The sequence below is a fragment of the Chanos chanos genome, chromosome 6, assembly GCF_902362185.1.
Source record: "Chanos chanos chromosome 6, fChaCha1.1, whole genome shotgun sequence".
Taxonomy (NCBI): Eukaryota; Metazoa; Chordata; class Actinopteri; order Gonorynchiformes; family Chanidae; genus Chanos; species Chanos chanos.
The window spans coordinates 11,346,807-11,369,165 of NC_044500.1; the positions used below are offsets into that span (position 1 = coordinate 11,346,807).

Below are 22,359 nucleotides of genomic sequence, written 5' to 3' on the forward strand. Positions count from 1 at the left end.
CGAGCCTGTTCTGCAGTAGAGTGGGATAGAAAAAAAAAAAAAGAAGAAGAGTTTGGGGGGGGGGGGGCGCAGGGTGACGGTCTTGTCAGAGAGAGTGATGAGATAATGAATCCGTCATCAGCTGACGAGACAACATCATAAAACAACAGTCAGGATAATTGAATTCCGAGAGGAGGAGAGAACGCATTGACGAACGAAAGAAAAGAAGGGAAAACAATGGCGATGAAGCAAGTTGTTTATTCAGAGAGAGACAAAGAGAGAGAGAGACAGAGAGAGAGAGAGAGAGAGAGAGAGAGTGAAAGAGACAGAGAGAGAGAGTGAAAGAGAGAGAGATAGAGAAAGAGAGAAAGAGAGAAAGAGAGAGAGAGAGATAGCAAATAAGACGAGGAGAAAGAGAGAGCCAGAGAAAGACAGAAAGCATGAAAGAGAGAGATTGGACGAAGTGGAACGGACAGAGAGTGACAGTCTATTCTAATGAAATACATTAGTGAGCTGTTAAAGAAGCATCAAACAATACGCAGCCACTCCCGAGCGAGCACACACTGTTATGCATGCTTATTGGGAGATTTCAAAAAAAAAAATTTCAGTGCCGAGATACTGTCTGCTAGACAGACAGATCCACACACAGGCTTATCCCTAGATAGAGCCGTGATCTGAAATGCTGGCAATATGGAAATGGAAAGATATCAAGAGAATGTGAACAATGACAACCACAGCAGGTAGTGTATTCTCAGTACACAACAATGATGTCCAAACTTATTCATGCAAATGTAAACTTCATCTGGAGTAAAAAAAAAAAAAAAAAAAAATCTCCACTAGTTTGTTACATTTGATTTTTTAAATAGTGTTATTGCTGTTCAGTTATAACTTACAGTTTAGCTTACTTGACTTTTTCTTTTTCGTGAGTTTTCATTACTATGTGATAGGGCTGCCCCCCTGAAAGTCGACGAGCTGAATCATCTGTCGGGAACCCGTCAGTCGACTGAGATTCTTCAAGTCGAGCAGTGTTTTTTTTTTTTTTGTTTTTTTCTGGTCGGTCAGCGTGCATTATAACAACAGGATAAAACGGATAGAAGCTTCCAAAAATATACAGGGATAACATTTTAGTGAGGAATTATAAATAAGGAATCATGAATTTGTTTTTATATTCTAGCAGGGCTTGCTGTCGTGCTCGCTAAAAAAAAAAATCCACGTGACAACATGAGCTGGTGGTTAACTGATGAGAGAAGCTGAAACCTGAGGTGGAGAGGTGGGTAAACTAGGCTGGCTATAACCATGTCTCAGAAGAAGTCTAAAGTATGGCAACATTTCGAACTTTTGAAGGACAACCCTAACAAAGTTAAATGCAAGAATCTCTGTATGCAAGAATTAGCTTATCGTTCAACAACATCGAACAAGTAGCAAACCACTCGAAACGGTAAAGTTGCATAGCTAGGTGGCCATCGAAAAAGAGACTGAAGACAAACTTTTTTTTTTTTATCTTAAAGATTTCAAATCTAGTGTTTTATATGTTTATTTATTTGTTTACACACAAGACTGATTTATTATGTTGAAAGAGAAATACAGTAGCCTAATAAGCCTGTCCTGCTGAAGACGAGAAGTTATTTCATAGCGGGCGATGCCGTGAATTTATTTAGCGGGCGATGCTGTGAATTTATTTTCAACTGTTTCATTTGTTTATTCATTTACATGCTGTTTTTAATGTTTAAAGTGAAATTAAAAAAAAAAGCCTATAAGAGCTTGATTTAAACAGAAATGCATGCGTGCTGCCTGTCTCACTCTTCCGACAAATCCATATGGTAGCACGACATTATAGCCTACGTTGGCGATTAAAATGGGCCGCAGTTCAAATCTTGCATCATATGCAGCTGTCTTTTATTGATTTTTAAATGCTCAAAAACACGTTCCCATGACTCTGTTGCATTTTACTATGTTCATGTGGTCGAAATCATCATTGAAACTCATGCCAATGGATTTTCCGATCGCCAGGTAGTCTATATGAAAAACAAAAGAGGAACGAATAGTCGAATATTCGTATTGAACAGCCAAATCCGATTCGACAGACAAAACTTTGAGTTGGGCACAGCCCTGCTATGTGATGACCGTCTCTGTGTCTATAGGTTAGTGTCTAACTGAAATATATAACAGTGGACACTTTCACAAGAGTGGCTATGAAATTATTTATAATTTATTCATAAACAGTGATAACAGTGACAAATATTGTAAATAATGATGCATCACCCCCTATGAACCTATATTTAAAGAAAAAAAAAACAAAAACACATGTCGTATCCAGCTGAGACCGGCGCTTTTTGCGACCGTGATTCGGGAAAGCAGCCAGCGACATGAACATTTCAGATATTCTTATCCTCAAATATTCTTTACATTTTCTACTCAACAAACCTGCCCTTGAGCTTAGATCTGTGATAATACTCTTGTAATGTTAGCTAACTGCCTTCTCAGGGCTGAAACTAGAGGTTAAAAAGATGAGAACGTCCCTTGAAGAAGCATTAGATATCATGTGACTTCCATAGCTGAGTGAGTGTAGAGTCACCAGACACCACAGACCAATAAATCGGGACAGCTATAGAGGCCCCAGTGAGGAGCTGATCTTTTTCACACACACACACACACACACACACACGTTTGCACTCATATCCTTGGGGATTTCCCATTGACTCCCATTTTCCTGTAACTAAAGAATACTAACCTATCCCTAACCCTAACCCTAAGCTTAACCAAAGAAATGTTTTGACAATTTGTTTTATCAATAACAACAATATAGCTTAGAAAAGTGTTGCACTTTTCGTCAGATTCAGATCTTTTGGTCCCCAGAAAGATACCAATACCTGGTTCACACACACACACACACACACGCCAACAAAAAACTCATACAGATGAAGAGACCAGCAGCAATGTAAGCAAATCCATAATGAAATTGTTAGTAGTGCTTTTATGATGAACCAAATCCAGGGAGTCATTTGTTTTCTTCGTTTTTTTTTTTGTTTGTTTATCTGGGATTGGGGAGCACCCTGTAATTTTAAGTATTTTCTGTATTAACTGTCCCTCCCTCCAAAATCAATTGCTTCTCTCCGTTTCTCCTCCATTTATTTTTGCAGGAGTGAGAGAGAGAGCTATACTCTGTCATATTAGGGCCTGCGATTTCATCTATAAAAAACCCAAAAACTTTCAATTTAATGGGATTCTCTGTCAAAGAATTTAATTAATCTACAATCCAATTCATAAAAAACATTAATTCATTAAAACACTCACATTCCAACATGTACTAGTTCCATATCTAAGCCTTAATACAGCACCAACAGTGCATGAAGGTTAACACGACATTAATGTACTTGTACAAGACTGAAATTTTTCAGCATTAGAGGTGCAAAGAAATCAATATAAGTGAAATAATAGCTGACTGCTTATGTTAACAGTTCTCTCACTTGAGGAATTTCTGCAGCATTTTCGTTTAACGTGAGGTGCTGTTGGAGTTGCTTTGAGGTGAGGTCTTTGGACAAGTATTCTGAAGTTGATTTTAAGGGGGTTGTTTTTTTTTTTTTGTTTTGGCTCTGAAACCTAGGAGTAAATTCCATTTCATTCTCAACCATCGCACCAATTCAAAAGACAAAGGCACCGAGGCGCATCAACTTTGCTTGGCTCTGTGTGGTATTTTAATGTCAGTGACTTTAAAAAGCTTTACAGTGCACATCTCTCTGCATGGCAAACACGCTCTCTCTCTTCGTGGCCTTTTAGCTCATGAAGTTTTCTATTGCCCGTGAGTAAATAGATGGGCTTCTCTAGGCCAGGCGGTTCAAATTGATTTGCTTGCTCAAACAATTTGTTCTTGCTTTGCACCGACTAAATGACTCCACAGTCATTGATCCATTGACATGACATGTCATCTCGTATTTACCAACGCCCCCCCCCCCCCCCCCCCCCCCCACAAAACCCTTCGGGTCCTGCATTTTCCCTCGTACCTCCACGTCATTTAAAAAACAAAGACTTTTTTTTTTTTTTTTTTGCCCCGGGCACATAAACAGGTAGGAACTTTGATTTTGTAATTTGTTTTCTGTGTCTGAAAAAAATTGTCATCAGTGGAACACAACAGTCTTTTATCACTAAATTCTCATCAGGGAAACGTAATGACACGGTTTGAATTCGACCAGACCAAAGCCTGCAGAAAGCATGGAGTTTCGCTTCAGTCTCACTCTCTCTCTCTCTCGCTCTTCTGTTCTCCTTTTCATTAAGGCATCACCCACTGTGACAGTAAACAAAATCTACAGCAGTTTCACAATCAGGGACTCTAGAGCCATCATTGAGCAGATGGAAGCCTTTTACAGAGACGACGCGATTCTATATGTGAACATGGACTGTTTCTCCATTTTACATACAAAGCAGTTGAAATACACGAAAAAGGTGTTATAAATGTTCTCTGGATGTCACATTCACAAAGGTGTTGTTAGGACTGAGTTCACAGATTGTATTGTTTGTTACTCTGAAGCTGGGAAGACTCATGAAAAGACAATACAAGACTGTAACACTTGTCAGAGCCAAAATGGCTATTATTGCCAAGAGCTGTGATCAGTTGGTAATAAGAACTGTCAGTAGACACTCTCGCTAAATACACAATGCAACACAGGTCAGATAAATACAAAAAAACCAATACAAGATGTCAAAAATAACAGAGAATCTAATTTCTGTGCTTTGTGTTCAAATCCAGGGTACTTTCATTTAGCATAAAAAAAGGAAAACATCCATTAGGTGCCTTCAAACCTCACTGTTTTCTTAGTGGACAGTTCACCTGGTCAGTAGGTGGGGCTAGAACACTATGCAGAAGTCTAGCTGCTGAATGATCTCTTCCAGACAATTCAGCTGGTTTCAGCTCTAATGGTTTCACAGACAGCTATGTAACCGTATCAAAAAAAACCCAAAAAACAAAAAACAAGCACAAAAACAAAGGCTTCCAAAAGAAAAAAAGGCTATTTTTCATGAACTGAGGGCGTAGTTTGCAAACCTATCCTAAAAATCCTTAAAATAATTAGGCTCAAGCACCGCAGGACTTCTCTGAGATATATGTTACCTTTTATCTCTGTGATGGAACATCTGTCCTTGAAAGAGAAGCTTTGTTTATGCTTGTCACTTAAGCCCGGATTTACGAAAAGCTTTAGTCAGAGCCGAAGTTTTTGACAAAAAACTAAATCAATACCTCATTGAACCTTGTTTTTGCCTGCACAAACACCTTTTAAATAAATAATATTAAAAAAAAAAAAACAGCCTTCAGTGATGTATAAATCTCTTCGAAATCCCACTATATTTAATTCATCCCTTTTAAACGCCATGATGGATCTTCTGAGTCAATGTCAGGTACATTTAAACAGCATTCATTTGAATCAGTTTCATAGCCTCTAACCATCAGAAAATCTGAGAGTGTTTCTGTAGATACTCACCCATGAAGTTGAGGTAACCTTCCCCTCCCAGGCCATGGGTGAGGAGACGGATCATCTTGTGCAGCTGAATGCCGCGGTCAATGACGGGGCTCATGGGAATAAGGGCGCTCATATTGGTGTACATCTCTTTGTCCATTAGCCAGAACGCTAGGGATTTGTCTCCTACCAGAGCCTGACCAAAACGAGGGGAAAATTTTAAATGTATACTACACTCTTCCTTTCCTCTCATACAGATAACAAAATAATGTTATTAAGTGCATCCTTTGGGAAAACTGTCGATATTCTGTCTTTGTCAGTGAAGAAATATCTCAGTGTAACAGCTAAAGGTATGTGTCTGTATATATATATATATATATACACACACACACACACACACACACACACACACACACACAGTGCATACGGAAAGTTTTCAGACCCTTTTGAGTTTTCCACATTTTGTTATGTTTCAGACTCATCTTAAAATGGATTCAATTCAATCTCCAAACAATACTCCACAATGGCAAAGCAAAAGCAGGTTTTCGGGGTGTTTTGTTCATTCATTAAAAATAAAAGACTGAAATATGCCATTTACATAAGTATTCAGACCCTTTGTTCTGACACTTACAATTGAGTGTCCTACTTCCATCAATTGTCCCTGAGATGCTTCTACAACTTGATTGGAGTCCACCTGTGCCTAAATGAACTCATTGGACATAATTGAGAAAGGCACACACCTGTCTATGTAAGGTCTCGCAGTTGATGGTATATGTTAGATCTGGAAGCCATTCCAGCACATGACGGCCTCCTCAGAGTCGTTCAGCTGCTTTCTGGCAAACTCCCAGCGGGCTGTCACGTGCCTTTTAGTGGGGAATGGCTTCCATTTGGCCACTCTGCAATAAAAGCCTGATTGGTGGAGTGATGCACTGATGGTTGTCCTTCTGTAAGGTTCTCCCATCTCCACAAAGGAACTCTGGATCTCATTCATAGTGACTATTGGGTTCTTGGTCACCTGTCTGACCAAGGCCCTTCATCCCCGATTACTCAGTTTGTCTGGGCGGCCAGATCTAGGAAGACTGTTGGTGATTCTAGATCTCTTCCATTTGCGAATGATGGAGGCTACTGTGCTCTTGGGTACTTTTAATCTGAAGAAATTTTCTTGTATGCTTCCCCAGATCTGTGTCTTGACACAATTCCGTCTCGCAGGTCTGCGGACAACTCCCTCGACCCCATGGCTTGGTATTCACTCTAACAGACACCATCAACTGCGAGACCTTTCATAGACAGGTGTGTGCCTTTCCCATTCATGTCCAATGAGTTCATTTAGGCACAGGTGGACTCCAATCAAGTTGTAGAAGCATCTCAGGGACAATTGATGGAAGTAGGACACTCAATTGTAAGTGTCATAACAAAGGGACTGAATACTTATGTAAATGGCATATTTCAGTCTTTTATTTTTAATGAATGAACAAAACACCCCGAAAACCTGCTTTTGCTTTGCCATTGTGGAGTATTGTTTGGGGACTGAATTGAATCCATTTTAAGATGAGTCTGAAACATAACAAAATGTGGAAAACTCGAACGGATCTGAAAGCTTTCCGTATGCACTGTGTGTATGTACACACACACGCACACACACACACCTTTAAACATAAGGTATATATATTGCTAAAGCTATAAGGGGTTTATTTGAGCATTCAAGAATTTTGATTAATGTGATATGAACAATTGACAGGATGGAATAATAGTTTGACTTTTGTTACAGATTTGCTGATAAACCTCTGTTACTACAGAAAGTTACAGAAGCTGCATGGAAATGCTGAGCTTAAGTAAAGTTTTACTAAGACTTTGTCTTTCACATTCTCACCCTGACCTATCAAAGCCTCATATTGAGTAGGTGGAATGATTATTTTCAGGGCTTGGAAATAAACACGAGAGGGAAAAAAAAACCCCTCCTCATTCTGCCTCTGAAGCAGGTATGTATACAAACAGAGTGGATGTGTTAATTTCTAATTTCACTCTTTCCCTGTGCTGCCCAACCTGTAGTGACACCAATTTCCATTCCAAATGACGCATTGATTACATTTGGACCTCTCTGACCTGTCTGTGGAATAGAGGTTGACGTGGCACTACCTGGTCATGACTCTCTGCATATGCAATGCACTTCTCGCTGTAGCGTCTATTGGTCAGCGTATACACAATGTTCCCCATGTTCCAGTCCTCGTCTTTCAACTCCTTCAAGATCTGAGGGGAAAAAAAAAAAAAAAACAAAAGATGTGAAGATGAAAACGCGAAGCATGGAAAAAAAAAAAAAAAACTAAAACACGAAGGGAAAGAAAAAAAAAAAGAGCTTACACAAACATTTATTATTCTAGCGAGTGACTTTAGTGCTGCAAGGTTTTCCTAAATATGCCCCCCCCTACCCCCCCCCATCCCCCCCGCACCCCCACCCCCCGGCACCTCACCCCGTCCTTTTTGTTTGCGTAGTTTTTAGATGGAAACACGAGCCGACATCTCTGACTCTCTTTGTTCTCAATAGAACTAGTTTTCTTTTCCACGATGCCTATGCAGCAGCTGCTGTGTCTATCAGTCCCTCAATGCTGTATGGTAATATATTCCAAGGTCAGGATTACAGCAGAAGGCAAATAAAAGGGGGAAGCAATGATATCTTCTCTGCAGTGATGAATGTATGCTAGTCACTCACCCAACAATTCTTAGTAATATCTCACACAGCAAATGTGTCTTGACATAGACACAATGGTCAAAAGTTTTCACAGGTTGAATAAGTATTAAAATTTGAGAATTTTGCTGGGGACTGGAGACAGCACTTAAAAAAAAATAAAATAATATAAAATTACATCTGTGTATAAAAATACTATTACAATGGAACAAGGTTTATGATTGCTCTTGATAACAGCATAATTATGGCATTAAAAAGCTTGTTTAAAGGCAGGGGGTTTTAACTGCTTGTTTTTGAGTTAAAATGTGGATAAATTCAATTAAACGTGATCAATTATAATTAAAGAGAGGCTAATGCAATTTCTGTTTCATTACATGCTTTTCCATTACCTTAATACAGAACGTACATGGTATGTACGTGTAAAATGCTACATTATTACACATAAATTGGTAGACCCCCTATAAGGTTGATGGAATTAAAATTGTTCAGGTACAATGAAGGCTATTTATGTTTTGTTGTACAGAGTCTGCATTTTCAATACTTGAATTTATTGAGCTACACAGCCGGGCAACTGTTCATACGAGCCCATGTTTAGAAAAATGGAGGGAAAGAGTAAAAAAAGAAAGAAAAAAAAAAAAAAAGCACTTTATGAAGCAGTACCCCTCCGCTTTTCCACCCACATCTCCCCTTTTTTACCAAGAGCCATCAGGAGAGATTTACAAGAAAGAGTAGATGGCAATTATTTACTCGTCTTCCCACACAGCTCACCTCTGCTTAATGCTGAACCCCTGCTTAATTACACTTACATTATGATGAAACACTTGAAACAGATGAGAGAGAGAAAAAAAAAATACTTGATTGGGAAAGGGGACTTGTTCGCTGACAAACGGACCAATGGGACATTAACGTTAAACTTTTTGAAAGAGAAAAAAATACTAAATTATGAGTTGGTTCAGGGATTTCGTTTTTTTTTTTTTTTTTCCCCCCCCTATAAAATCCATAACAGTCTGAAACCCCAAACTCTTAAAAGAACGTCATTCAAACATTCAAGTAATAATTCAAATCATCCAGAGCTGTCTGTCTGTTTTGCCTTGCATCTCAAAACCAATGCGCAGACATCACAGTCACGGACTATGCAGTACCCGCCGCGGTTGACCTTAATGGATAATGTCTCTCCCTAACACTTTCACGCCAGCAACCCCAGAGCCGGTGTTCCTCATAAAACATCAGAGAGATGAGCCTTTCTCGTTGAAGGCCTTGCCAAACACGCCCGTAAAATCACCCCTCTTTTAAAGTTACCGCGATGGCCGCCGAAATAAAAAGGGTGACTGGCCCCTGGTAATAATTTGCATGACCCTTGGCATGGTGGAATAGTTAATGCTTAACTGACTCCGGGGGAACCACACCTGTGTTGGGGCATCTGCTTTTCATACAACCTGCTTTGTATACCTCATTTACTCAAAAGCGTTTCTTTTATTTTTGGCAGTTACCTGTATACGGCTATATTATGCCGTGCCAAAAAACAAACAAACAAACAAACAACAACAAAAACAACAACAACAAAAAAACATTTTGCTAATTCGCTCAGCCCAGCTGTTACTCTGACTTCTCTGAGCGTTTTGAGAGTTGCACCTGGTATTGTAGCCTTTTAGAGTTCATACAAACACCAGCGGTTTAATATTAGTCCAGACGGCATAGGTTGGTCTTAACTAAATAAATGGTCTGGGCATTTTTTTGGGGGGACTTTTTGCAATCATTCAACGTAATCACTGGTACTGCAGCACTATACCTCACCCAGTGACTCTATGCCGCTACAGGCGTCGGAGCGGTTTTGATAGACAGGAGCCTGGGAAGCCCATCAGCGTGACAGACAGAGACCTGCTCGGTGTGATTGGGGATGACAGGTGACTGACTCACAGGGAAACCTTTTTATTACTCCACGGCTACACAATCAATGCAGGGAAGGGGGGAAAAAAAAAGAACCAAATTATAACAATCACCATGCAGTTACAATGAAGTGCCTGGTGCTTCTAAAACAAAAAACCATTTCTCTCTCTCTCTATTTCTGCTCTCCTACATTTGGTTAGTCTCCATAGCTGTCCTTCTGAGAGTCAGAAAGTCAATTTAGGTGAAGGCCAGTTCAGAGAGGATACTGCTGAGTCATTCTGAGAGCTAAATAGATATAAAGGTTCATGGAGTTTGTAGCTACAATGCTTTAGTACAGAAATGAATATAGTTAGTGTGCATCTGGAACTTTCTTTGCTCTCTCTCTAAAACTGCTCACCAGCACTTGTCACGACAGAAAAGATCTGAGAAGATATTTTTTGGTTTAAAAAGTAGACACTGACAAGGCCTAGAATATTTTTCATCAGCAGAGAAGAGAAGGTCATGAGATGTAACAGTGGTAACACAGCACTGTTCCCTAACATAGCAAATTACCCATTACAGAGAAGCATTCTGTACACACACACACACACACACACACACGCAAACACACACGCAAACACACACGCACACATATACACACCTAGTAAAGAACACATCTCAAACCTTAATGGACCAGAAAGCACCCGATGGTCCTTCTTTGGAGCATGTAGGTACCCGCACAGCACACACACACACATACCTCCAATCATCTGAAACAACACTCTGAGTAAATAATGTGTTTTCCAATACTCGGCATGAGCCCGTACAAGATAGGCCTAGACTCCCCCGAACTAAATAAAACAAGCATATGTTAATTGTAAGCACAGTTGTATTTAGACTATTGAACACAGAGGAAGTCTCTGCCTGTATAAATTCTATTAGCCTAAGGCTAAGCCACAGTCAAATACGCTCCTGAACACTCTTACATATGAAATCTTCCTTTCAGACACACTCGCCTGCCTAACCCCACTGAGAGCAATTATCTAAAATGAATCAAATGGGATGAAGCAAAAAAAAAAAAAAAAAGAAGAAGAAGAAGAAGAAGAAGAAGAAGAAGAAGGCTTCAGCTGGAGAAGCCGGGCCTCATGTGATTCTAAAGTGGAAAGAGGCTATGAGAGAAACTGCCTCCCTCTAATTGTAAAGTTACCTCACAGTGTTACATTCCCTCCCCTCCTTATTTTTCCCAATTAGCAAAAGACGGTTTGATTGCTGTGGGTTTCCAAAGTTTACAAGTCTCTCAAGTACTTTCGTGATTTTTTTCCCGTTATTTTTCGTCATGTGATGAACTGCTGTTCTGTCTGAGACTGACGATACAAACCGAAGTTACCGCACCACGCGGCGCGAGCGCGTCGGGCACGGCGCCGCCCCGATCTCGCAAATCCGAGGTTAAATATGCGTACACACATTTGAATAATTTATGTAATACCTGGATTACATACAGATAATAATCAAATACATATTTTTTTTTTTTAAGCCGCATATTATGAATAATTCATTGGATACGCACGGGGGGGCGACACGCGGAACGATCGGCGAAAGTTACCGTGGGGAACGAGAGGACACCAGACGGATTTGCCCTCTCGCTCTCCTTGTCCTTGCGAGGCGCAGACGAGCTCCACTCCCTCCACCAACTCTAATTGTTTCCATTACATTTCAATCTATTGTAGCTGGAGGGAAGGACGCATTTTAAATCAAAGGGCTTTTGTAACATTATCCATTAGGAGTGACAGCATTTTCGAGTAGTAATCAGATACAATCAGCTAAACTTGTGTTGTATGCCTTATCTGCTTTTCTTATTAGGAGGTCTTAATTTCTCTCAGGCTGCCAGCCAAAAGAAGCTTTGCACTGTCAGAACATGTTTCATATTAATCAGGCAGGTTAGGGGACAGTGGAGTCAGGGATGGTACGGCATGTGCTTACAAAGACACTACTGTAGTTCTGTGAATTGTTAGAGGTTCCCCGAAAGCACATCTTAGTTCACCCTCATTGGCAATTTTGGAAAATAAATAAATTAATAAACGAATACATAAAAGAAAAGCAGGGGGGGGTAAGCTCCGTGCTGGGGTTTCACATCTGGGTTGAAGAAAGTTTTGCACCAAGAACAGCAACGCACACCCATTAACACCACAAACCAACTCTCTCTCTCTCCTCTCCTCTCTCTTTCACACAAACACATACATGCACACACAAAAAACACACCTACACCTACACACACACACACACACACACACACCTACACACACACACACACTGACTTTTCAGAGGTGTCCAAATGCACAAACCTTAAAAAGACTCGAGTCCCATGGTCTTTTCGGTAATGCAACATTGAATGAAATCGATAGCTATGTCAGATGAAAAAACCCTGAATAAATATTGCATGCTGGGCAGCCTGGTATGAAAAAGGAATGTAAAAAGGAACTAGCTTTCCAGAGGGACTTCCCAGCAGAAGGCAGCATGTGAAGGAGACGTGTCAGTGCATTGAGAACGCCGTCCGTAGCGGATCTAGCGGAGCGTGGCCGAGAAGAGGTCAGATGGGGCAGAGGGGAGTCAGTTACTCGTGCTAACCCAATAAAAAGCCCCCGAGCTCTGGGCAGTTTTGATTAACAAAGCATGAACATTTTCCATGGAGACCGGGAGCTAAGCATAAGAGGGGGAGCGGTAGCAGTTCACAGGGCATACTCTCCATATCTCCGACACTTCTCTAGATGAAGTAACGATGAAGTCATACCTCACTTCACAGAGCAAGCCCTCTAAGAAAATATATGGCGCTAATTTATGTGAATCTGTTAAAAGCAAAACTTGCCATCAAAAATGTAACAGTAATAAGGTCAAGTCCTTTCCAACATTAGAATTCTGTAAAAATTGTTTTGTTTTTTTTCTTCTTTTTTAAGAATCGTTTGATTTACGAGTTGCAGTTTTTACTTTCAGGATAAGGACTAGAGGTATTATCTAAAGAGTTAGATTTAACACAGTTGCATGGTTCTGAAATTGTAAAATTAAGAACTTTCATATCCACAATACAGACTATATACCTGGGAGGATCAGTTCCATTTGTTTGAAAGAAACCAGACCAGCCACCCAGTGAGTTCTAATAGGCTGTTTCTCTGCAGTCAACTTAATACAACAATACAGCCTTCTAGTGCAGTGGATGAGTCATCAAAATCTAATATAGTTAGACTGTGCAAACTCAAGTTTTTTTTTTGTTTTTTTTTTTAAATGGAAATTTTAGCATTGAAAAACAACAAAGATAAAACAGTTTGGTTCTTTGGAGTTTTGTAACAAAAAAATCTAACGGCCTTCACAGTGGAAAGGGGTCAAGAAAAAACTTTTGCGTTTCAAGAACGCCTGAGATAATGAAACATGCTCCCCAGGTAGCCTGAGGTTGAGGGCCAGAAAAATCTATGGCCAAAATCTCCACAATATCCAGAGAGAGGGGAGAAGAGGGATATTACACTTTTCAAGCAGGTAAATATGTGTTTGTGTGGGTGTCCTTAATGTCGTTACAATCCAATTCCATCTCATGTTTAGCAAACCAGTGTTCCACAGGATGACAGGTAAGAGTGGTGCAGAGTTTGATTGTCGAGGCTTTTGAGTACCTTGTAATATATCAAATGATGTGACACAGTATCATTTAATATAAGGCACTGCTAATTTTTATCATAAAAAAAAAACAGACTGAATGGAATGAAAAACCCATAATTATTTGGAAACAGGTTATCTACCTGCTTATGCCTTGCTGAGTGTCAAAGGAAAATTGATATTTTCTGATCTCGAACCCAGCAGTCTGACAGACAGAATATTCATGCCTCTGCCTTTGTAAAAACCTCAAAAAACCAAAACGTAAGTTGGTATATTTTTCATGAATATGCATGGTCACATTAGCTGTGCGGTACAAAGAAACACTCCAAAACAATTCACGGAAGTCACACTAATTAAACAGTGATTAAAGAAATACTCGGCTGTACTTCTGAAGATACTAATGCATTCCAAGTGAAAAATGAGGCATGTGTTGCCCCCCCCCGCCAACTCCACCTCCCCCACCCCCAGAAAACAGACAAATGTTAATGTGCCTTAAAATAACAAATGTTAGCATGCCTTACAATAAAACGACATTCATAAATCTTGTTTCTGCCAAAAGATTATGCACACATACAGGTATCAGACCATGTATATATATATCAAATCCCCCTTGAGGAGAGGGAAAGAGGAGAGGGAATTACTCTTTGCCACAGAATTACAACCAGAACAAGCATTTGTTTAGTGAGAAACTAGGAAAACTTTGTTTTCTTTTTTTCTTGACACTTCACACTCAGTCAAAACCTAGAAAAGGCTAAAATGTGAGAGCAATCGGCAACGTTGTCAATCACATTTCCATTCTTGCTGGGTGAGCGCGGTCTGTTGAATGTGTGTGTCATCCCCGGCACAGTCTTTGTAATTAGTCTTTGTAATGGCACCTTAAAAGGCATATCTGAGGGATTTCAAAGCAACTTTCCATCACCTCGTGTCGCACTTTCCGGTGGTAAAGAAAGAGGAAAGGCGGAAACTCACCTGAATCCACTTGTCTGGAACAGCCATCGCTAGACGATAGTCGAAACCGCAGCCTCCCTCCTCCACTGGACGACACATTGCGGGCATTCCTGACACATCCTGAGATAAAAAAAAAGAAAAGGAGATGTTGGTATGACACACACACACACAGCACATGTCTTCCTCTTACACAAAACATATGAGCAGAGTATGTCCACAAACCTAAGAACGAAAAGACAGAATATTCTGACTTTGTTTGGTGTACAAACACAATGTACAAAGAAGCATTTGCGAGGAATGTCGGACAGCGTTTTCCCCTCTAGTGCCGTACGGTGTTTTGTAGCAAAGCAAGACCCGTTTCAACAAGAGATGTGAGGTGAACAAACATAACGAATAGCGATCAGTGTCATTACTGAGCCTAGTGCTCTACATATAAACTGAATTGATCCACTCTGTTTTCCCACGCTAAAGCTCACACAAATATTAATATTTGCTTTTTATGTAAAGTGCTACTAAAAACACAGTAAGGATTTTTATTAAAGTTGAACAAGTTTTCTCTCTTTTGACAAAGCGGGTGGTATTTTTCCGATACTAGTAAAACTGTGATGAAATGATTGCCTAATGGGTTTGAAGAGCAGGAAACGTGAAGATGTATAAGCAGGTAGCTGTCAGTTTCAATGCAAAAAATTAATTTGAGGATACCGATGAAAATAACTAACATTTTATGTTTAAAAATCAATTTCCCATTGTGCTCAGTAAACAGCGAAATATGAAGGCAGATAAGCAGACAACTGTCAGTTTATGACTAGGAACGTGTATAGGCTACTGTGTGGACATACAGACGGTTACAACCTTACATATAACAGCATAATAAAGATCAATGGAAAAAAAGCCCCATTATTGGGAATGACTGTAATAAATTATAGCATAATCAGTGATCTCATTCCATTACGCCGGTTAACAGAGGTGATGTGCCAGGATCCCGAAAGTACAGCAGTAAGCCTGCTGCTCTGACCCCTTCTCAATATGCTCTGTAAAAACACAGCACCATGTTTATGACAACCCGACCCTTCGCTCCCTTCCGCGACGTCCTAACTTCCATCAGCCCCCAGAAACAGCTCCTTTCTACAAGATATTTCTGTCTCTCCCATTTCAGGTAGGGTCGAGGTTAGAAACCCCCGCGCTCTATAAGAGAAAACTCGTAATATGAAAGCACGTTTCGTGCTGTGTGATATATTGCATCGAGGGACCAATATCCTATTTAATGAAACAAAAGGCTGGAGAGCCATTAAGAGTTAACATTGTTCCTTAATTACACAGATGAAGAAAACAGTGAGTCAGAAAATTAAGTGCTTTCATTAATCATGACTGTGGACACGGAGGCTGAAAGGTAATTTAATGTACTTTACACCTTTGACTTAGGAGGTTAATTCCTCTGCGTGAGGATAAAATTGAGGCCCACCATTGACAAGAGTATGGGGTGGTGAACCAAGGCTAACAGGAATGGTACTGCACAGACTTACAATGGTATTAACAGTTTTCGTGAGGAGAATGTGGGTGAGGCTATGTACTCCCACTCTCTATAGTAAACTAGCGCAGGGAAAAAAAGATAATGTCAAGATATCAGTAAGACTTTGGAAATTTGTATGACGTTGAAACGTTTGAGAGGGGCGGCACAAAAGCGACAAAACACGAACGCGGACATGTTTTTGACCTTTTTTTTTCATTTTCTTTGTGATTTCCTCCAGGACATTCTGACTTCCCACGACTTCCCAATTTAGAATGACCACATAATAAACCCGCTTGAGGCAAAGACCAGACTTACGACGCGTTTATTACGCCTTTAGAATTCTGCTCGGGTGTGCTTTGTCTCACCTCAGCGATTGTGATGCAGTCCTCATAAAGTCTGTGTAGAATGTGGTTTGCTAACATGAGGTAAAGCAAAGAGTCCTCATCCACCTGAAGACCAAAGTACTCTGAGTAATCTCCACTGAAGCCCACACCTAAAGATTAGATCATTAGCATATTATAAAACAGTAACGTTCACTGTCTCACAATGCTCGTTTTTAATTGGTTTTGAAAATGAGAAGCATGGATTAACTGGCTATGTGTACTGCCTATTGACAACACACTATAAATAGTTGATTTCACACTGAGACACAAGAAAATACACACATATCTGCAGCTGAAGGCAACAGATACTCCAATTAAAAGAGCATGGGTATTCTATTGAAACACCTTTTATAGACTTGCATAGATTTTGATGGTATGTTGTTCCACACTCTGCTCACTTACCAAGGCCGTGATGATGGTAAAGCATGGACGTCACCCCGTCGAATCTGAATCCGTCAAAACGATATTCCTCCATCCACCAACGCAAGTTAGAGAGGAGAAATCGCAAAACCTCCCAACTGTAAGCAGACAGAAACGATGCACACGCACACACACACACACACACACGCACACGCACACGCACACGCACAGGGCATGTTCATAATTATGCTGACATACTAACAGACATGACACGTGAACAGGTATGTAAAAACCCATGTATCTGTCAAAAAGAAACTGCTTAAGTGACTCTACAAAAAAAAAATCCAACTGGGATTCAACTGTCATTTCTTGCACTCAGTAACCATGAGTGTTTTTCCACCGACACCCACTGAGAGAATGGAGACGATGGTTTCTATAACTGGTACTCAGTGGGTGGGCAGCTGTCACTAAGTCTCCAGCTTCACGTGCTCGCTGACATTAAAGTCAATGGCTTACGTTATGAAAGCTTGAATGTAGCGTACCAGGCAGAGAGTAGTTACTCTTAAGGTGTACTCTAAAGATTCTGTATGGAACAGACATTATGAATGATATAAAACAACAGTGTAATTTAACGTAATGCGGTGGATATCACCAGAATATTCACTCCTCATAATTGGTCCTGAAAAGTGTGGTTTTTATCTTCCGTGTCACAAACCAGCCTGAGCCTAAAAAGACTACTGGTAACACAAGTTATGCAAATCCATGTGGATTCCATGTATCCCCTTCTAGTTATCAGTGTCTCTATCATTAGTGCATAGACATGAGCAAATGAGTTATGTCTACTATGTAAATGGCCCTTAAATATTCACAGTGCACTAATGCATTGCTGATAGGGATATGAGGTTAAAACACATTCAAATTATTTGATGAGTCACAGAGCCTTTTGAAAGCTGGACCAATGATGGGGGTCAAGACCAGCTCAAAAATGTTCATAAGAAAACAACTAAAGAAATTCCCATTTTTTGTGTGTGTGTGTGGTAAATCTCCTGATAATGCGCGGCTACAAGCGAAACTTAAATATCTGAAAAGATAAATCAAGCCAGCGGATCCATGAAACAGCTGCATGTCCTGGGGTGTTTGGATGATGATGTGTGCGAGCACTTCTGACTAGCTTTCTCAAGCTAAGTATCCTCAATACATCACCCTTTGTGGAAATAATGGCCATGTTGCCATAGAAACATAGTTAAAATGCAAGTCCTAGACTTCTTGTGCTTTATATGTCATGCACACACACACACACACACACACACACAAAATAGGAATTCTGTCCGCCTGCAGAGGCCAAACTCAGACTCAAACTCTTGACACTGAGCGTTACAGTGCCTGGGACCCAAAATAGCGATGTGCACGCCACAGCCCAGCTGAATGTAAAGTAAATTACGCTGTCTCAAAGGACGGACAACCGGACACGAAGCGCTGTGACAATCATAAAACCGCAGACACCGGTTCCGTGCAAAGTGACGCCCTTCATGAACACCCACAGAACAGTCTAGGCCCTGTCATGCACGTATTACGACACGCACAGCACACGGTTCACACCGCACAAACAGGTATACTTTAAATAGTTCGATTTAACGAACAATACGTTTCGTCTCAAAATAGTCACCCAAGGTATTCAAACGATAACGCAGATGGGCACAAAGGACACACGCACAGACGCGCGCTTAACGTTTCAGCAGCCTATGCAGCGTTCCCAGTAGGACCCGGCGTTAATGTTGCTTTCCTCAAGCGTGATTATGTAAAGTCCTGCAAAAAAAAAAACTCAACTACAACTTCTTATTTCTCTCCCTTCAAAATTCAGTGCAATTATACAAGTCCCCGGTCCACAGGGGGAATGGGGAAAAATGGAAATGTAACTTTTTCAAGGATTTGACAAGCGAAAAAGGAAGTTATTTGAAGTTATTCACAGTTTGCCGGAGCAGTGCAGATCTCAGATAACATTAATACAATGTTACATGTCACATTCTTAATTTGAAGTCATGCAATGAATTAACTCAAGGTATTCGTCGCAAGCTGTGCCAGGCTGCCACATCAATGTATGCTAAATCAAACATATGGACGGAGGTTCCCGCCGGCGAGAAAACGAATTCTCCGGTGCTTTGCCTTCGCCGTTCAGCTTTTCACAATCGGTTCCGCTCGAAACGTGAATTGGTGATGGGACACATTGTGGTTTGCTTGGCCGCAGTGAAAAACGCTGATGTAGATACCCCCGGTGCTGTTTCATAAATAAAGGGGGTGAGGCGCCGTGTTATACAGGCACAGAATCCTTTTCCCTAGACGCAAGGCCTGTTGTGATCCGATAAGCGCGCGGCTCACGCAGTCACGCAGCCCCCCCTGTGTGATAAATAGATTAGGTCTAGCTCGGCACCGCACAGACGGAACAAAAGACCGCGGTAACAGTGCGTCCTCATGGGAATGAGATAATGGCTGGCGTAAGCTACGGCTCCATGACCAAACCACGCTACCGCATTAAACCTTAAGTGTGGCCATTAATCAACGTGCCCAATTACTGAGCAAATATGTTATGCACTTTTGGGGTGAAACAGAGGAATTCTGGGATTTTTTCTGGGGTGGGTTTATGGGACTTGCCTGCAGCCTTGGTGCGTGGACTTGCTTAAGTAAATTGATTAGCTGAAATGATGATGGAGTTGGTTGTCTGATATTGGCAGAGCACTCAAAACTTCCCAATGCCCTCAGGTATCTAAATAAGAAGGATGGTAAATTGATTCCGTCCACCTTTGAAATCTTTTCTTTTCTTTTTTTTTTCCAATCCTGCAGGCTATTCTGTCAACAAAGTAAGACCAATAATTATGAGCTTTTTTTGTTAGTGACAAATCACTGCGGTGTTATTTATTACGTTTTAACACTGTGAAACACCTATTTATATCTGTTAAAAATCCTGCAGTCCATTTAGGTAGGATTATGAAAATGAATGAATCGAGGACAGCTGTTTCTAAAATGGTGCAGGATTTTATAAATGGACATCTAAATGAATCATATCCTTCACTCTGATGGTCACATTGTTCTTATTAATGCCTTTATCGTCGTTGGCTTAGAAACCGATCGTGCCTTCGCGCGTAATATGCACCAGGGCCGAGAGGACAGGATTCACGAAATCTCTGTTCGGATGGCAGCGGTGTGACCTCATTTCCATATCATGTCCCTGGAAGTGGAGGCTCACCATGGGTGCAAGGTAACATGTCACAGAGAGAGGTAGAATGATTTAAGCCCCTGTGTTCTCAACATTACAGTCAACCTGCAGATAAGAACAAATAAATTTAGAATGTTGACAGGTCATTTCACAGGAGGCGTAGTGCTAAAGCGACAGTGCCTGACAACATGATGGACTGTGAACCGTCTGGCCCTGTGGGATGACTAAGGAACCTCGTTCTGCACACTTTTCGAAGAATCTTTCCGTGCTGTTGGCAAAAAAAAAAAAAAAAATAGCTTCCTCACTCATTCAGTAAAAAGACAAGCGCAACGGATTAATGTTCACTAGTTAAGAGATGGATCACGCTTCAAAGAAACGGCGTGACGCGAACCGTCCTGGTGCCATTTCCATGTCGTAAGGGGATCCCAGGCTTCAGTGCGAAGCTGGCAAAATTAACATCATCTATTGACAACCAGCTGTGTCTCCTGCTGGCTTCAGACATTTGTCTCAATATGAAATTTATTAAGTCAGATTGAGAGACATTGACAGAATAGGCAATGAATCCAAGTCATGAAAGAATTTTTTTTTTTTGGTGCCAAAAGGGTATTTCTTCAAATTAAGAGGCTTCTGGGATAGAGCTGTAATAAGATATTTCAGTGACATTGTATGACATTCTCCACATATGCCACTGGAAATCTTTTTTAAATATGACCATACACTTCAATATTAACTCATAATTGTGTCAAGCGTGTCCCATATAAAAGGATCATTATGCTTGCGATGACTATGAAAATCACATGAACACTTTTAAAAACATCTATAACAAAAAAAAAAAAATTCGAATCAAATTCAACACGGAGCGTGATAAAAGACTCAGTTAATGCCTGTGGAGTGCTGTTCAAATAAACTTCACGAGGAGGGGGGGAAAAAAAAAAGTCTGAAAAAGTCTATCATCTGATGCAGAAGGCAAAAAAAAAACAAAAAACCACGTAGTGATTGATGAAAAATAGATGGAAATGAACCAATATAAGGCGAGTGGTAGAAAATGTAGATTACTGGAGAGAGCCCTCTGAAGTCTCACATCTCAGACCCTCGGCTCCCGGGAGAGGGCGACCTCGGCGGAAAGGAGGAAGACGGGCTGCCATTCACTGGCGCGACATGCGGGACTAATTTAACTCTCCTTCACAAGGTGTCCTTGCGCCTCTTTGAAGAAGCCTATTAGGGCGTCGTTGAGACGCCCACAAACGTGGCCCCTGCGGATGTCTCCGGGCTAGTTAGCTCTCCACTACAAGGGCAGAGAAGTTCAAACAGTCGCCCGTCTGTGTTTCCTGACGGGAGTCGGGAGATGGTCCTTCTGTTATCGCCGACACTGTGAATACTTCATAAACACGTTCTCTTAGCCCACCTCCTCTCCTATGCCTTTTTTTTTTGGTGGTATGTGTTCCCTTCCATATTTCATATTCAAAACCCTAGGTTTGAGAAATGAGTGTGCATTTCTGGTAGCTTTCACAGATCAAAACGAAAAAAAAGAAAAAAAAAGAAAAAAAGAAGTCTGTAAATGTAAATTATTGTTGAGACAACTGATAATAAATCAACCTTCCATTCTCATAAGCTGTCACCGTGACGCGTTTCTAACTGTTGAGGAGACTGTTAACTCATCAAATGCAAAGCACAATGCAAAACAGAGCAGAGATGGAACACCTGCTGGGCGTCTGTAATATTCAGCTGAGGGCTAACCACTCTGGAGAATGCATTTGTTTATGTGGAATTTGCTGAAACTACTCGAGGCTTTCAAAAAGCTTGGATGAGTTCTCAGTCTGAGGGGACACGGCATCTACTTTACTCATGCATATAAATGTAACTATGGTAGGAGATGCAACCAAATGGCAGTGTACAATAGAAGATAAGAAGATAACCGGCTGTATCCACTCACATCCTTTCAATCCTTTACCAAAAAGCTAAGAATACAAGGGCAGTTCAATAAGTTTCACCAACAACCTAAACGACAGAACTTGCCAAAGGTCATGGCTTGTAATGCTACGATACAGTGAGTTACGGCAGTCTCCAATCACTGCGTTCTCTGTTTCTGGATTGAACAGAAAGGCTGTAATGGCCTATTTGAAGTCTATCACATCCTCTCATTTAAAAATCCTGTGCAGGTAATTTCCATTCCTCTTTCCATTGATGTTGGCCGTGAATGTTTTGCCACGTTAGTTGGCTCAGAGTAAACTGTTATATGATAATTGAGCTGACTCACGGTGGAACGGTGACCTGGTTGTCTATGACAGCAGTTAAGCTGCATTAGATATTAAAGAGGAGGCACCAGAGACAGA

The 22,359-nt window shown here is 40.8% G+C and overlaps 1 protein-coding gene across 2 annotated transcripts in view; it reads right to left on the reverse strand.

Annotated features, from left to right (window-relative positions):
- Positions 1 to 22,359, reverse strand: part of gbe1b (glucan (1,4-alpha-), branching enzyme 1b) — a 62,771-nt gene that overhangs the window by 19,182 nt on the left and 21,230 nt on the right. For both annotated transcript variants that reach the window (XM_030777864.1, XM_030777865.1), the window contains exons 8-12: positions 16,858 to 16,973; positions 16,438 to 16,565; positions 14,584 to 14,682; positions 7,563 to 7,673; positions 5,451 to 5,622 (exon numbers count right to left, since the gene is read on the reverse strand). In XM_030777864.1, the coding sequence (XP_030633724.1) occupies positions 5,451 to 5,622; positions 7,563 to 7,673; positions 14,584 to 14,682; positions 16,438 to 16,565; positions 16,858 to 16,973 (626 nt within the window). The remainder of the gene's footprint in view (positions 1 to 5,450; positions 5,623 to 7,562; positions 7,674 to 14,583; positions 14,683 to 16,437; positions 16,566 to 16,857; positions 16,974 to 22,359) is intronic.